Raw genomic sequence first — 19,463 nt, 5'->3', positions numbered from 1 at the left:
TAGTCAAGTCACATTCAATAACATGTTGTTCATATAGCTAACTGGGTGTAGTCAAGTCTGGGTGTAGTCAAGTCACATTCAATAACATGTTGTTCATATAGCTAACTGGGTGTAGGCAAGTCACATTCAATAACATGTTGTTCATATAGCTAACTGGGTGTAGTCAAGTCACATTCAATAACATGTTGTTCATATAGCTAACTGGGTGTAGTCAAGTCACATTCAATAACATGTTGTTCATATAGCTAACTGGGTGTAGTCAAGTCACATTCAATAACATATTGTTCATATAGCTAACTGGGTGGAGTCAAGTCACATTCAATAACATGTTGTTCATATATTCGTATATCGCGGTTATTTTACAATTTGTATATTTTTTATGTATAAATTGTAAATCGTCTTTCAGAATATCAGAACATTTGTTGTTTTCTAAATTCCAATGAGCTCCTGCTTCCTGTGTAATTTGGTATGAAACCACTGAACATACTTTTCTTAACATTAATATTATGAACTGAATTCAGTAACAGCATAATAATATCATACCTGTTGAACAAACTAGACTAATATTATTATATATTATATTGTTATTATTATTATATTATTATATTATATTATTATGGACAAAAGGTGAAAAATATAAATCACGACTACATTTTCATGTGATGCATTAAATCACCTGACTGTTTGGATATGTCTGTTAGTAAATGTTTTATTTCTAAGAGATAATGAATAAATGAGAATAATTGACCTTCAAGAATTACTGTTAACCACAACCAACATGTTGGATCTCTGTTTAGTTGTCACTGTGTTAACCACAACCAACATGCTGGATCTCTGTTTAGTTGTCACTGTGTTAACCACAACCAACATGTTGGATCTCTGTTTAGTTGTCACTGTGTTAACCACAACCAACATGTTGGATCTCTGTTTAGTTGTCACTGTGTTAACCACAACCAACATGTTGGATCTCTGTTTAGTTGTCACTGTGTTAACCACAACCAACATGTTGGATCTCTGTTTAGTTGTCACTGTGTTAACCACAACCAACATGTTGGATCTCTGTTTAGTTGACACTGTGTTAACCACAACCAACATGCTGGATCTCTGTTTAGTTGTCACTGTGTTAACCACAACCAACATGTTGGATCTCTGTTTAGTTGTCACTGTGTTAACCACAACCAACATGCTGGATCTCTGTTTAGTTGTCACTGTGTTAACCACAACCAACATGTTGGATCTCTGTTTAGTTGACACTGTGTTAACCACAACCAACAGGCTGGATCTCTGTTTAGGGGTCAGTTCTCTAAAATGAGTCTCTCTGGAGCGAGAAAGAAGGGGGGCCCTGCCTCTAAAATGAGACTCTCTGGGGAACATGACACCAAAGCTAAGAGGTGAGATTACAATGTTGTTTGTTTCTAAAACGTGTTTCCACCATTTTTTCACATTTGTTATTTATCAGACAGTATTGCTCAGGGGAACCTTGTCTGTAAAATATTGTTTTTCTAAGATTTTAATTAATATTTTTTTGTGTATGAATTTTTGTTTTTCAAAACGTTATATAGCTGGAATGGAATGTTTGTATCCTGTACATTAGACTGTGATATGTGGTTGTCTCACCAGCACACACACACACACACACACACACCTCTATAAAATGTTATCATGACACAATCATTTAGCCTCTTAATTATTATCTAATATGTTGGCAGCATAACTTTATAGTGTTTATTCTGATCGTTGTTACAAGCTGATTTCTGACAATATATCCGTTATATCAACACACTCTTCACTCCTGTTGAAACCAGAAAGGGTTCTATCTTCCTACAATATACAGAACCACTAAAGTTCTATATCGAACCCTTTAGGAGGTTAGGAAGTGTCTGAGTATACAGTATATATAGAATATATATAGAACCCTTTATAGGAGGTTAGGAAGTGCCTGAGTATACAGTATATATAGACTATATATAGAACCCTTTATAGGAGGTTAGGAAGTGTCTGAGTATACAGTATATATAGAATATATATAGAACCCTTTATAGGAGGTTAGGAAGTGTGTAACGGTTCTCTTGTGGTGAAGGAGACGGTTCTCTTGTGGTGAAGGAGAGTCGGACCAAAATGCAGCGTGATGATGATTCATGATATTTTAATGAAGGAAAAAACTATACATGAAGAAAATAGAAAATAATGAAATGTGAAAACCGAAACAGCCCTATCTGATGCAAACACAAAGACAGGAACAATCACCCACAAAACACTCAAAGAATATGGCTGCCTAAATATGGTTCCCAATCAGAGACAACGATAATCACCTGCCTCTGATTAAGAACCTCCTCAGGCAACCATAGACTTTCCTAGACAACCCTACTCAGCCACAATCCCGATACCTACTAAAACCCCAATACAAAAACACACCACATAATAAACCCATGTCACACCCTGGCCTGACCAAATAAATAAAGAAAACACAAAATACTAAGACCAAGGCGTGACAAAGTGTCTGACTATACAGTATATATAGAATATATATAGAACCCTTTATAGGAGGTAAGGAAGTGTCTGAGTATACAGTATATATATAGAATATATATAGAACCCTTTATAGGAGGTTAGGAAGTGTCTGAGTATACAGTATATATAGAATATATATAGAACCCTTTATAGGAGGTTAGGAAGTGTCTGAGTATACAGTATATATAGAATATATATTGGTCAGAACTCTAGAGGTTCTTCTTCACTGAATTGATCTTCATTATATCCAAACACACTGGTGGTCAGGGAGGCATCTCTTTGTTTGAACGATGGTCCACGTCAACTCTGGCATTACAATACATATATTACATTACATCACATTACATTACAATACAATACAATACAATACAATACAATACAATACATTACAATACAATACATTACATCATTACATTACAATACAATACATACAATACATTACATTACAATAATACATACAATACATTACAATACATACATTACAATACATACAATACAATACAATACATACAATACATTACAATACATTACATACAATACATACAATACAATAATACATACAATACATTACAATACAATACAATAATACAATACAATACATACATACAATACAATAATACATTACAATACAATACATTACATTACAATACAATACAATACAATACATACAATACAATACATTACATACATTACAATACAATACATTATACATTAATACATTACAATACAATACAATACATTACAATACAATACATTACAATACATTACAATACATACATTACAATACATACAATACAATACATACATTACAATACAACCTTGACCATTAGTTACAGCAAACAACAAACATGTCTCTTCTACAACGTTCTTAACCCTCCTCTCTTCACTAGATGGACGGTAACTTTAGTGTTTAACCTCCTCTCTTCACTAGATACGGTAACTTTAGTGTTTAACCCCTCCTCTCTTCACCCTTTAGTGTTTCCTCTCTTCACTAGATGGACGGTAACTTTAGTGTTTAACCCCTCCTCTCTTCACTAGATGGACGGTAACTTTAGTGTTTAACCCCTCCTCTCTTCACTAGATGGACAGTAACTTTAGTGTTTAACCCCTCCTCTCTTCACTAGATGGACGGTAACTTTAGTGTTTAACCCCTCCTCTCTTCACCTGATGGACGGTAAACTTTAGTGTTTAACCCTTATGTGTAACCCTTATGTGTCCAAGGACCAAACTTTTGAATATTATTTTCGGTGCACCATCAACAATATTATGTTATGTTATATAGTAATCGCTACAAAACAGGTCTTATTTTAGGTCATTCTTCTTCCTGCCAGCTCCTATTAGTTCTATTGAGCTCCGTGGAATCAACTCACCTTCTGAACGTTCTATTCCCAGCTCATTGTTCTGCGTCACAATGGCAGCTTCACTATTGTATCAATGACACCTGCCGGCATTAAGCTTGAACGCTGACGTCAGGTTACTTATTATCAACAGGGTTACAGCTACTTGGTGAGTGTGATCACTGTTCGCATGGATACACGTTGTGGTGACCCACAGTGCTAAACCTTAAATCGTTTCTGGTCATGGTTAACCATATTTGTTTTCAGAAAAACGTATACCACCTAACTAAAACGAATGTCCCTGTCCTCTTTTTCAAGATAAGGCCAATTTAAACAGCCAGAAGAAGTTTTTAAAATTAAGAAACATCACTTTTTTTGATGACTTGTTTCTAAATGGCTGCTGGGTAATTTGATAAGCATCGAAATGTTCGTTCGTAGACATCGGATTGAGTGAAAGCTGCACAGTTTCACTGAGTTAGAAAACAAATGGACATTAACCGTAACCCAAATTATTTTAGAAACTGTTTTAGTAATAATATTATGTTAGTAAATACCATTATAGTACTAAATAGCACTGATTATTTTGTTAATCAAAACCTGTCTCAGCATTTTGCTGTTTTTGTTTTGTTATTTTATTATATTTATTATTGCAAGGCAGAACACTTGATCAACAAGCCACGTGTTTTATTTTTCAAATGTGGTTTGAACTGGGTGACCAAGTAACCTCTATGTGAAAGTCTAGCAATTGGCGTGTGAAAGATGGGGCAGGTTAGAGACTGATCTAAGGAATTAACCAGAAAAATACACTTTATTTCTCAGCTGCCCCACCAATGTCTGTAAATAAATAACTTTTAATTGCAACATGTCCAATAGATGGCAGCATATGACCACGAAGCATCACTTATAGTCTACAAGCAGCATATGACCACGAAGCATCACTTATAGGCTACAAGCAGCAATATGATGGACCATGAAGCATCAGTTATAGTCTACAAGCAGCAATATGATTGACATAAAATAGCATGCAACCACAGACTATATGTCCCATGATTTTCTAAAATGATCTCTCATGACTTTAGTTAGCTGTATATCTCCTATTAGGGCAGTGTTGCTTTTGGGAGAGAAAAAAAAGTGACTATAGCAGGTATTGAATCCCAGGTAAATAATCACTAGTCAAAACCTCAACCTTAGTATACATTCATTATAAAAATCTGCTTAATATCTGATATTGTTTATAAACAACCTCAGAATAGAAAAGACAGAGTGCGTCTTCCAGCCCGTCAATATATGACATCACACAACCCTAGCAGTTAGCAAATAGCACATTTTACACATACAAACCAGCCACCTTTAGGCCACAAGTCCAACTCCTTAACCACTGGGTGAAAACCTGAGTTAATCTTGGGGAATAAGCCTGAGTTAATCTGCCAAAATGAAGACAAAATGCTATGCATACATGGTATCACTTGTTATTCATAATTATTACACATAAATCATTGCCAAAAGCACAAGACATATATTATTAATGTATTGATCACAAATATACATGTTGCATCTGGTCAATATTATTAATGTATTGATCATATCAAATATCAAAACATGATTTTTATCTGCTCCAAAACAATTACATGTTGTGCAGAAACCACTGACTCACTGCATTATTCTATAGTATTATCAAGACACCTGCTGTTAACTCTTAACTACTTAGGACACCTGCTGTTAACTCTTAACTACTTAGGACACCTGCTGTTAACTCTTAACTACTTAGGACACCTGCTGTTAACTCTTAACTACTTAGGACAGCTCACGAGGTGTCATAAATTTCTGCCAACTAGGTGGGACTAGAGACTTCATAAATAGCTTTAATTTATACCCATAAGTGTAAAATGTCTTTATTCTCAGCACTTATACGACCAATTTTCTCCTCTGAGACACTTTGGCGATATGGACCCAGATCTCAAAATATTGTTATAAAAAAACATAGAATGTTTGTTAAACATAATAATAAATAATTCATATTACTAATGTAACCCACTGTAAAGACTGGGTTTCAGTTGATTGTGTTCCCCGTACAGAACGTGCGTCCCGTACAGAACCGCGTCCCCGTACAGAACCGTCCGCGTCCCCGTACAGAACCGTCCGCGTCCACGTTCGGTGTGGCGACAAGGATATTGTCTGGTTACGCGCAGAGTGGACTGAGGTGATCTTGGGGAATAACGACGGAGTTTGTTACAGTGTTGAGACACCGAAGTTTACTGTTCAATTTGCTTTTTTCTTTACGGTCAGGGACAGTATGAGTGTAGCCAGATCCTTTTCACTCTCTATCCTTGTTTCAATTTGTGTTTCACCGGATTCATCATCGAGACGAGGGACAGACAAACGACCTGCTAACTAACCAGCAGCATCCTAGTTATCCTAGCTAGTCGGTACAGCTCGGTAAGCTAGCTAGCTACTCAACCAGCAGCATCCTAGTTACCATAGCTACCACTACATCATCACCGGCTGTCTGCATTTCTTGTGGACCGATGGAGCTCCCCGGTTGTTTCTTCCACCTGTTAAATCCCGGTGAGGCTTCTCCCTCTCTCGTTGACGGATGCTGGCTACCTCTGTCCGGTTCTCCTCTCTTCACTAGATGGACGGTAACTTTAGTGTTTAAACCTCTGTGTCCAAGGACCAAACTTTTGAATATTATTTTCAGGGCGCCTCAATAGCAGGTATTGAACCCCGGGTAAATAATCACTAGTCAGAACCTCAACCTCAGTATACATTCATTATAAAAAATCATCTTAATATCTGATATTGTGAGTAAATAACCTCGAGATTGCGTCTTCCAGCCCTCCAATAAATCACATCATTCAAACCCTCCCGGTTAGTAAATGTACCTCAACATGCCCCCGGAGAAGGCAGAGTAACGACACCAGCCTTTTAGCGGGGCTGACAGACTGACTACAACGCTCGCGTCGATAAATGAATTTCGTCATTTTAAATGACACACTGCTCGCGCGCGTTAACTAATGTCTAGAAGTCAGTTATATTTGTGAAACTCTTCTTATGTTTCCCAATCTGAGCTCAGAGTAGATGAGAGATGTAATGTTTGTCTCTGTTGTGTTGAAGTCCAATCAAGCAGGAGAGACCAGCCTCCCCTGTTCCCAGCTGTGTGTCCATGAAGAGTGACATGTCTATGGATCCTCCTCTATACTTTAGAGAGGGAGACTTTTCTACTGAACAAAGGTAAGAAGAACTCATGGGTCCTGGTCAGTGAGTTAAACAACACTGTCTCTAGTCATTTCTCCTCTCCCATTTTCCAAATCCTTTTGTCCATTTTCATAGTCCTAAAACAATATTAAACAAACACAACATTCCCTCACTGTGTGTGTATGTGTGTGTGTGTGTGTGTGTGTGTGTGGTACCTGGTACCCTGCACATTGACTCAGTACTGGTTCTCCTTATAGTCTCATTATTACCTCAACTACCTGGTACCCTGCACATTGACTCAGTACTGGTAGTCCTTAAACAATATTAAACAAACACAACATTCCCTCCCTGTGTGTGTGTGTGTGTGTGTGTGTGTGTGTGTGTGTGTGTGTGTGTGTGTGTGTGTGTGTGTGTGTGTCTGAACTCCCTGGATGAGGAGAAGTAATCTCTATTCTGATTGTCTAGTACCTCTACCTACATGTACATATTATCTCTGCACACTTTGACTCAGTACTGTACATATTATCCAATTTATAGTCTCATTATTACCTCAACTACCTGGTACCCCCTGCACATTGACTCAGTACTGGTACTCCTTATAGTCTCATTATTACCTCAACTACCTGGTACCCTGCACATTGACTCAGTACTGGTACTCCTTATAGCCTCATTATTACCTCAACTACCTTACCCTGCACATTGACTCAGTAACTCCTTATAGCCTCATTATTACCTCAACTACCTGGTACCCTGCACATTGACTCAGTACTGGTACTCCTTATAGTCTCATTATTACCTCAACTACCTGGTACCCTGCACATTGACTCAGTACTGGTTCTCTCTCATTATTACCTTATAGTCTCATTATTACCTCAACTACCTGGTACCCTGCACATTGACTCAGTACTGGTACTCCTTATAGTCTCATTATTACCTCAACTACCTGGTACCCTGCACATTGACTCAGTACTGGTACTCCTTATAGTCTCATTATTACCTCAACTACCTGGTACCCTGCACATTGACTCAGTACTGGTACTCCTTATAGTCTCATTATTACCTCAACTACCTGGTACCCTGCACATTGACTCAGTACTGGTTCTCCTTATAGTCTCATTATTACCTCAACTACCTGGTACCCTGCACATTGACTCAGTACTGGTACTCCTTATAGTCTCATTATTACCTCAACTACCTGGTACCCTGCACATTGACTCATTACTGGTTCTCCTTATAGTCTCATTATTACCTCAACTACCTGGTACCCTGCACATTGACTCAGTACTGGTTCTCCTTATAGTCTCATTATTACCTCAACTACCTGGTACCCTGCACATTGACTCAGTACTGGTACTCCTTATAGTCTCATTATTACCTCAACTACCTGGTACCCTGCATATTGACTCAGTACTGGTACTCCTTATAGTCTCATTATTACCTCAACTACCTGGTACCCTGCACATTGACTCAGTACTGGTTCTCCTTATAGTCTCATTATTACCTCAACTACCTGGTACCCTGCACATTGACTCAGTATTGGTACTCCTTATAGTCTCATTATTCCGGCGGTAACATTTGAGTGAGGCAAATATATAGCATTTTGCGGAAAAAAAACATGATTATTTGTCTCTCTGAAATTAAGACATCAAGTTATTTTAAACAAATACATATCTGTCATTGAACAACCCCATGATTAGATAGTGAACAACCCCATGATTAGATAGTGAACAACCCCATGATTAGATAGTGAACAACCCCATGATTAGATAGTGAACAACCCCATGATTAGATAGTGAACAACCCCATGATTAGATAGTGAACAACCCCATGATTAGATAGTGAACAACCCCATGATTAGATAGTGAACAACCCCATGATTAGATAGTGAACAACCCCATGATTAGATAGTGAACAACCCCATGATTAGATAGTGAACAACCCCATGATTAGATAGTGAACAACCCCATGATTAGAGTAGTGAACAACCCCATGATTAGATAGTGAACAACCCCATGATTAGATAGTGAACAACCCCATGATTATGATTAGATAGTGAACAACCCCATGATTAGATAGTGAACAACCCCATGATTAGATAGTGAACAACCCCATGATTAGATAGTGAACAACCCCATGATTAGATAGTGAACAACCCCATGATTAGATAGTGAACAACCCCATGATTAGATAGTGAACAACCCCATGATTAGATAGTGAACAACCCCATGATTAGATAGTGAACAACCCCATGATTAGATAGAGAACAACCCCATGATTAGATAGTGAACAACCCCATGATTAGATAGAGAACAACCCCATGATTAGATAGTGAACAACCCCATGATTAGATAGTGAACAACCCCATGATTAGAAGTGAACAACCCCATGATTAGATAGTGAACAACCCCATGATTAGATAGTGAACAACCCCCCATGATTAGATAGTGAACAACCCCATGATTAGATAGTGAACAACCCCATGATTAGATAGTGAACAACCCCATGATTAGATAGTGAACAACCCCATGATTAGATAGTGAACAACCCCATGATTAGATAGTGAACAACCCCATGATTAGATAGTGAACAACCCCATGATTAGATAGTGAACAACCCCATGATTAGATAGTGAACAACCCCATGATTAGATAGTGAACAACCCCATGATTAGATAGTGAACAACCCCATGATTAGATAGTGAACAACCCCATGATTAGATAGTGTGATTAGATAGTGAACAACCCCATGATTAGATAGTGAACAACCCCATGATTAGATAGTGAACAACCCCATGATTAGATAGTGAAAAACCCCATGATTAGATAGTGAACAACCCCATGATTAGATAGTGAACAACCCCATGATTTAGATAGTGAACAACCCCATGATTAGATAGTGAACAACCCCATGATTAGATAGTGAACAACCCCATGATTAGATAGTGAACAACCCCATGATTAGATAGTGAACAACCCCATGATTAGATAGTGAACAACCCCATGATTAGATAGTGAACAACCCCATGATTAGATTAGATTAGATAGTGAACAATCCCATGATTAGATAGTGAACAACCCCATGATTAGATAGTGAACAACCCCATGATTAGATAGTGAACAACCCCATGATTAGATAGTGAACAACCCCATGATTAGATAGTGAACAATCCCATGATTAGATAGTGAACAACCCCATGATTAGATAGTGAACAACCCCATGATTAGATAGTGAACAACCCATGATTAGATAGTGAACAACCCCATGATTAGATAGATAGAAAAAACACACCAATCTCTTTCAGAAATGCTTTGAACAATAAAAGCTAATTTACTAACATTTCTGAAAAGTGATATATAGTGTTTTGGAATGAAACTCTTATGTTTCCCCATCTGAGCTCAGAGTAGATGAGAGATGTAATGTTTGTCTCTGTTGTGTTGAAGACCAATCAAGCAGGAGAGACCAGCCTCCCCTGTTCCCAGCTGTGTGTCTATGAAGAGTGATAAGTCTATGGATCAACCTATAGTGTTTAGAGAGGGAGACTTTTCTACTGAACAAAGGTAAGAAGAACTCATGGGTCCTGGTCAGTGAGTTAAACAACACTGTCTCTAGTCATTTCTCCTCCCATTTTCCCATTTATTGTTGTTGTTTTCATAATCCATATGCTAATCCTTTTGTCCATTCTCATAGTCCTAAAACAATTAAACAAACACAACATTCCCTCACTGTGTGTGTGTGTGTGTGTGTGTGTGTGTGTGTGTGTGTGTGTGCGCGTGTGTGTGTGTGTGTACTCCCTGGATGAGGAGATGTAATCTCATGTTTTGTCCACAGAAACCAACAGGAGAGATCAGAGTCAGAGATTCTCAGTGGTCAGTCTTCCCAGAGTCATCAAACAGACCTGGCCTCCATATTCAGTGTATGTGGTCCTGTTATGTACATTTGTTTTTGTTTACCTCAAGTAAAGTTGATCTGTCAATCATTCATTAATGTGTTAATGAGAAAGCATTTATTATCTTGCTTAACTTATTTACTTGATTTATTCCAGATGCTTGAAGATAAAATTATGACATTTGTGAAGAACGAGCTGAAGATGTTCAAGAGGATTCTTAGTCCAGAATTCCCAGAAGGCTTTGAGAGTCAGAAACAGGAAGTGGTGGACCCTGAAGATGAGCAGCAGGAGAGCAGTGCCAGAGAGGGGGCTCTGAAGATCACACTGCACATCCTGAGGAAAATGAACCAGAAGGAGCTTGCTGACACACTGGAGAAATGTAAGATCTGTCTGCCTCATGTTGAATGCTGTTTTATAACATTTAAAAGCTGTAGCTAAAGTACAGCTAAAGTAGCTGTGTAACTCAATGATATTGTAGCAGCCTTAACACAACACCTAGTGACCTCATCAAGTAGCAGCAGGGATGTGTTGTGGTGATTCATTTAGAGAGAGAACATTAATAATACCATCAATAATACCAATAATAATATAATCAGTCACACCAGTCTGTAATGCATTATGAAAACATTTACACATTTATACAGTCAGTTAAGAGAATACATTATTATAATGTACAACTTTATAACAGTCCTACAATACTGTAGACATTAAAACAGACGTAATATTCATATCCTCTGTGTTATTTCTAGATTCAGATGAGCTTGCTGTGATTTGCCAACGTGAACTCAAATCTAATCTAAAGAAGAAGTTTCAATGTGTATTTGAGGGGATCGCTAAACAAGGAAACCCAACACTTCTCAATAAGATCTACACAGAGCTCTACATCACAGAGGGTGGAACAGGAGAGGTCAATAATGAACATGAGCTGAGACAGATTGAGACAACAACCAGGAAACAAGCAAGACCAGAGACTGCAATCAAATGTAACGACATCTTCAAACCCTTAACTGGACAAGACAAACCTATCAGAACTGTGCTGACAAAGGGAGTCGCTGGCATTGGAAAAACAGTCTCTGTGCAGAAGTTCATTCTGGACTGGGCTGAAGGAAAAGCAAATCAGGATGTCCAATTTGTATTTTCATTCCCTTTTCGGGAGCTGAATTTGATGAAAGAGGACAAACACACTTTCATTGAACTTCTTAATCACTTCTCAATGGAAACCAAACAATCAGGAATCTCCATCTACAACAAGTACAAAGTTCTGTTCATCTTTGATGGTCTGGATGAGTGCCGACTGCCCCTAGACTTCCAGAAGAACAAGATCTGTTGGGACGTCACAGAGTCAACCTCAGTGGATGTTCTGCTGACAAATCTCATCAAGGGAAATCTGCTTCCCTCTGCTCTCCTCTGGATAACTACCCGACCTGCAGCAGCCAATAAGATCCCTTCAGGGTGTGTTGACCAGGTGACAGAGGTACGAGGGTTCAATGACCCACAGAAGGAGGAGTACTTCAGGAAGAGATTCAGTGATGAGGACCTGGCCAGCAGAATCATCTCACACATAAAGACATCAAGGAGCCTCCACATCATGTGCCACATTCCAGTCTTCTGTTGGATTTCTGCAACAGTCCTTGAACACATGCTGAAACATAAGAGAGAAGAGATGCCCAAGACTCTGACTGAGATGTACACACACCTTGTGGAGTTTCATACCAAACAGAAGAATGAAAAGTATCTTGGGAAAGAAGAGACAGGTCCACACTGGAATAAAGAGAGCATTCTGTCACTGGGAAAACTGGCTTTTCAACAGCTTGTGAAAGGCAATCTGATTTTCTATGAAGAAGACCTGAAAGAGGCTGGCATTGATGTTAATGAAGCCTCAGTGTACTCAGGATTGTGCACACAGCTCTTTAAAGAGGAATGTGGGCTGTACCAGGACAAGGTGTACTGCTTCGTACATCTGAGCATTCAGGAGTTTCTGGCTGCTGTATATGTGTTCCTCTCATTCAACAACAACAATGAGAATCTAATGGATGAACTGCAAACAAACGACAAGCCTGAAGTTGCTGAAGTTACTGTCTACAAGAGTGCTGTGGATAAAGCCTTACAAAGTGAGACGGGAAACCTGGACCTTTTCCTCCGCTTCCTTCTGGGCCTCTCATTGGAGTCCAATCAGAAGCACTTACGAGGTCTACTGACAAAGACAAGAATCAGCTCACAGAGCCATGAAGAAACAGTCAAGTACATCAAGGAGAAGATCAGGAAAAATCCCTCTCCAGAGAGGAGCATCAATCTGTTCCACTGTCTGAATGAACTGAATGACCATTCTCTAGTGGAGGAGATCCAAAGCTACCTGAGCTCAGGAAGTCTCTCAGAACCCAACCTGTCACCTGCACAGTGGTCAGCTCTGGTCTTTGTGTTGCTGACTTCAGAAAAGGAGCTGGATGTGTTTGACCTGAAGAAATACTCCAGATCAGAGGAAGGTCTTCTGAGGCTGCTGCCAGTGGTCAAAGCCTCCAGAGCTGTTCTGTGAGTAAATAAAATGACATTTAAGAACTAATCATCAGGAAGAAATATTCAGTTTAGAGAAAAATATGTATTATAATATGTATATAATATTATATTGAAAAACATATTGAATAAATTCATTGATTTTCACATTAGTATAACATTATGACCATACAATTCTAGGAAACGGAAGATGAATCTATATGTTGTTTGAGAGAATAAACCAAATGCATCTGCCATTGTCCTTCTACACTACTGGTGTTAAATGAACAGTGTGTTTGTGAAGTCATGATGATCTCTTTGTCAGGCTGTCAGGCTGTGGAGTCACAGAGGAAGGCTGTGCTTCTCTGGTCTCAGCTCTGGAGTCAAACCCCTCACACCTGAGAGAGCTGGACCTGAGTAACAATGACCTGAAGGATTCAGGAGTGAAGCTGCTCTCTGCTGGACTGGGGAATCCCCACTGTAAACTGGAGACTCTGAGGTCAGTATTCCTGTAGTTGGTCAACAAGTGATAACTGTTCACCAGATCCACATGTGTTTACCAGACACACATAGTCCACACCATATGTGTTTGGACAGTGAAGGTTTACAGTTTTAAATGTGGTGCTTTGCTAAATCTGATTCCTCACTGTCTGTCTTCTGACTGATACTGCTTTTTAAACTGGTCTGGTCAGTCTACTATAATATTTGTAATATGCATCTGTCTATCTGCAGGCAATACTTTGATCATTTGTCATTTTTTATGATGATACACTATTTTATGAATAGATATGAAAGGTTTCAGGACACTGATATATCTGAATATGTTGAAAAAATATACTGCCACTATTTTCACCACCAAAGAATAGCAGTGTGATTTTAATATGATTTGACTCTTTGCAGGCTGTCAGGCTGTCTAGTCACAGAGGAAGGCTGTGCTTCTCTGGTCTCAGCTCTGAGGTCAAACCCCTCACACCTGAGAGAGCTGGACCTGAGCTACAATCACCCAGGAGACTCAGGAGTCAGACTGCTCTCTGCTGGACTGGAGGATCCACACTGCAGACTGGAGAAACTCAAGTATGTAGAGGGTTTATGTCAATGTTCATATCAGACATGTTTGACTTATCAGGCTAGTTAAGACAAACATTCTGACCACCACTTGGACAAAGTTATATGCTGACTGTGTGATGTGTGTGTTTGCAGTGTCTCACACACTGTGTACTGTGTGTCACAGTGTGTGGGTACACCAGCACACATGATCACACACACACTGGACACTGTGTACACACACACACACACAAGCACTGTCTCCTGTGTGACTGTTACACACTGACACACTGGACACACACACAAAGGACAACACAAACACAGAGCACACACACAACTGACACACACACACACACACACTGGACACACAAAAAAACACAATGCACTTGACACACACACTGGACACACACACACACTGGACACACACACACAGACACACACTGGTGTGTGTGTGAACTGTGTGTGTCACACAGTGACAAAACATTTGCTTGGTGATATACATGCTATATTGTGTGTGTATATGTTGTGTGTGTGTGTGTATCCCTCAATGACTGTCTGTTCTTCTGCTTACCGCTACAGTGTGGAACATGGTGGAGAGAACAGAATGAAACCTGGACTTAGAAAATGTGAGTGTTGACTGCTGTGAAGAATATGACTAAGAATAAGTCTTAATTCAAGTTAAGTCAAAGTCAAAGACCAACATCATTACTGACTTGGTCATATTAAATATCAGCTGTAGTTCTACAGAAGCAGAAATCAGGGACACCAACGTTTACAAAGAGTTTGTCAATGTTGTGTGTGTGTGTGTGTGTGTGTGTGTGTGTGTGTGTGTGTGTGTGTGTGTGTGTGTGTGTGTGTGTGTGTGTGTGTGTAATTAATGGGAATAAGTGTGTTTTATATTACCATACAGTATAACATATGATCATTCAACAAGTCTCAAGTTACCTTAACTTCTCCTTTTGATACCTAGAAACATCTACATTAAATGAATTAGTGAAAAGTGAGTTAACATTCTAATGTGAATGATGATGATTTCTAATATTGTGTCTGGTTTCATCCATCAGATGTCTGTGATCTCACACTGGACCCAAACACAGTAAACAGACACCTCTCTCTGTCTGAGGAGAACAGAAAGGTGACATGGAGGACAGAGGAGCAGCCGTATCCTGATCACCCAGAGAGATTTGAGGACTATGGACAGGTGCTGTGTAGAGAGGGTCTGACTGGGCGCTGTTACTGGGAGGTAGAGTGGAGTGGGAGAAGGGGGGCTGATATAGGAGTGACATATAAAGGAATCAGCAGGAGAGGATGGGTTAAGGACTGTCTTATTGGACACAATAACAAGTCCTGCCAGGCACAATAGTAATCCCACTACCATAGACGTCCCCTCCTCCAGCTCCCACAGAGTAGGAGTGTATCTGGACTGGCCAGCCGGCACTCTGTCCTTCTATAGAGCCTCCTCTGACACACTGACCCACCTGATCACATTCACCTCCACATTCACTGAGCCCCTCTATCCAGGGTTTAGGGTTTGGTGGGATGGCGACTCAGTGTCTCTCTGTCAGTGACACACACACACACACACACACTGGACACACACACACACACTGGACACACACACACACACTGGACTCATACACACACACTGGACACTGAGCCCCTCTATCCAGGGTTTTGGGTTTGGGATGTTGATGGTAACTCAGTCTCCCTGAAATAATAACGGACACACACACACACACTGGACACACAAACACACACTGAACACACACACACTGAATACACACACACACACACACACACACACACACACACACACACACACACACACGCTGGACAAACACACACTGGACAAAAACACACACACACACACTAGACACACTGAACACACACACACACTGGACACACACACACACACACACTGAACACAAACACACACACGCTGAACACAAACACACACACGCTGGACAAACACACACACACACACTGGACAAAAACACACACTAGACACACTGAACACACACACACACTGGACACACACACACACACACTGAACACAAACACACACACTGAACACACACACAAACACACACACACACACTGGACACACACACACACTGGACAAACACACACACACTGAACAGACACACACACACACACTGGACAAACACACACACACACTGGACACACACACACACACACTGAACACACACACACACACTGGACACACACACACACACTGAACACACACACACACACACACACACACTGGACACACACACACACTGAACACACTGAACACACACACACACACTGAACACACAAACACACTCCTCAGTGTCCCTGTAAATAATAATGGTGGTTTGGTGACTCAGTGATATACACAGACAAACACTGGACACACACAGACACACACACACACTGAACACACACACAGACACTGGACACACACACACTGAACACACACACAGACACTGGACACACACACACACACACACACACTGAACACACACACACACACTGAACACACACACACTGGACACAGACATACATGCTGGACACACAGACACACACACGCTGGACACACACACACACACACGCTGGACACACACACACACACACGCTGGACACACACACACACACACGCTGGACACACACACACACACACGCTGGACACACACACACACACGCTGGACACAGACACACACACGCTGGACACAGACACACACACGCTGGACACAGACACACACACGCTGGACACAGACACACACACGCTGGACACAGACACACACACGCTGGACACAGACACACACGCTGGACACAGACACACACACGCTGGACACAGACACACACGCTGGACACACACACACACTGGACACACACACACACACTGGACACACACACACACACTGGACACACACACACACACTGGACACACACACACACACTGGACACACACACACACTGGACACACACACACACACACACACACACACTGGACACACACACACACACTGGACACACACACACTGGACACACACACACACTGGACACACACATACTGGACACACACACACACATACTGGACACACACACACACATACTGGACACACACACACACATACTGGACACACACACACACACTGGACACACAGACACACACTGGACACACAGACACACACTGGACACACAGACACACACTGGACACACAGACACACACACTGGACAAATACACACACACACAGGACACACACACACACAGGACACACACACACACACGCTGGACACACACACACGCTGGACACACACGCTGGACACACACGCTGGACACACACACACACTGGACACACACACACACTGGACACACACTGGACACACACACACTGGACACACACACACACACACACACGCTGGACACAGACACACACACACACACGATGGACACACACACATGCTGGACACACACACACACATACTGGACACACACACACATACTGGACACACACATACTGGACACACACACACATACTGGACACACACATACTGGACACACACACACACATACTGGACACACACACACACACACACATACTGGACACACACACACACACACACATACTGGACACACACACACACACACACATACTGGACACACACACACACACACACACACACACTGACACACACACACACTGGACACACACACACACACACACACACTGGACACACACACACACACACACACACACACACACACACACACACACACATACTGGACACACACACACACACATACTGGACACACACACACACATAGGACACACAGACACACACTGGACACACAGACACACACACTGGACAAATACACACACACACACACACACACAGGACACACACACACGCAGGACACACACACAGGACACACACACACGCAGGACACACACACACACACACAGGACACACACACACACACACAGGACACACACGCTGGACACACACACTGGACACACACGCTGGACACACACGCTGGGACACACACACACACACTGGACACACACACACACACTGGACACACACACACACACTGGACACACACACACACACTGGACACACACACACACTGGACACACACACACACTGGACACACACACACACTGGACACACACACACACTGGACACACACACACACTGGACACACACACACACACACTGGACACACACATGCTGGACACACACACACCTGCTGGACACACATACTGGACACACACACACATACTGGACTCACACACTGGACTGGGACACACACACACACTGGACACACACACACACACTGGACACACACACACACACTGGACAAATACACACACACACACACATTCTGGACACACACACACATGCGCGTCTTTCTATAGTTGTGAGGACCTCTTACAACAACACTGTTAAAATACCAATGTAATCATGTGTTGTCTTTTATGTTGAAAAACAAATTGTATAATTATATATGGACATACGCTCCATAGTTGTACAAGTATACAAGGATATATTGTACTTTTCATAATAAAACATACTTGAAACAAGAAAAGCTTGTTAATTGTGAAAACAGTTTGTTTATTGATTTTACGTTTCCTCTGTCAGGTTGATGTTAACCTGCGACTGGTTGAAACATGAAACAAATATGAAATGAAATACAAAACAATTAAATATGTGGAATAGAATTAAACAAATTGTACTATTAGTACAACAGAGTGTTGTGATGCAGGGTTACTATAGCAACAGAGTGTTGTGATGCAGGGTCACTATAGCAACAGAGTGTTGTAATGCAGGATCACTATAGCAACAGAGTGTTGTGATGCAGGGTCACTATAGCAACAGAGTGTTGTAATGCAGGGTCACTATAGCAACAGTGTTGTGATGCAGGGTCACTATAGCAACATAGTGTTGTAATGCAGGGTCACTATAGCAACAGAGTGTTGTGATGCAGGGTCACAAAAGCAACATAGTGT

At 40.8% G+C, this 19,463-nt stretch overlaps 1 protein-coding gene across 3 annotated transcripts; it reads left to right on the top strand.

The window, feature by feature from the left end:
* The first annotated feature begins 10,324 nt into the window (after positions 1-10,324).
* Positions 10,325-19,046, top strand: LOC135571104 (NLR family CARD domain-containing protein 3-like). 3 transcript variants are annotated; one of them, XM_065016910.1, is made up of 8 exons: positions 10,325-10,600; positions 10,872-10,956; positions 11,086-11,308; positions 11,685-13,458; positions 13,745-13,918; positions 14,320-14,493; positions 15,043-15,089; positions 15,528-19,046. In XM_065016910.1, the coding sequence occupies exons 1-8, from the start codon at positions 10,533-10,535 to the stop codon at positions 15,824-15,826; spliced, it is 2,844 nt and encodes a 947-aa protein (XP_064872982.1). In that variant the 5' UTR covers positions 10,325-10,532; the 3' UTR covers positions 15,827-19,046. The 3 variants fall into 3 exon arrangements, with proteins under 3 accessions (XP_064872982.1, XP_064872981.1, XP_064872983.1); XM_065016909.1 differs by having other exon boundaries at positions 11,679-13,458; XM_065016911.1 differs by lacking the exon at positions 13,745-13,918 and having other exon boundaries at positions 11,679-13,458.
* Positions 19,047-19,463: the final 417 nt, after the last annotated feature.

Source organism: Oncorhynchus nerka, unplaced genomic scaffold (assembly GCF_034236695.1).
Source record: "Oncorhynchus nerka isolate Pitt River unplaced genomic scaffold, Oner_Uvic_2.0 unplaced_scaffold_764, whole genome shotgun sequence".
Lineage (NCBI taxonomy): Eukaryota > Metazoa > Chordata > Actinopteri > Salmoniformes > Salmonidae > Oncorhynchus > Oncorhynchus nerka.
The sequence above is the reverse complement of the archived record's forward strand: the minus strand, read 5'-3'. Positions and strand labels throughout refer to the sequence as shown.

Bases quoted from the DNA above. Each gene is read 5' to 3' on its own strand.
- LOC135571104 (XM_065016909.1), top strand. From the start codon at position 10,533: ATGAAGAGTGATAAGTCTATGGATCAACCTATAGTGTTTAGAGAGGGA. The intron at 10,601-10,871 runs GTAAGAAGAACT...TTTTGTCCACAG, and splicing joins GACTTTTCTACTGAACAAAG to AAACCAACAGGAGAGATCAG. The intron at 14,494-15,042 runs GTATGTAGAGGG...TTACCGCTACAG, and splicing joins TGCAGACTGGAGAAACTCAA to TGTGGAACATGGTGGAGAGA.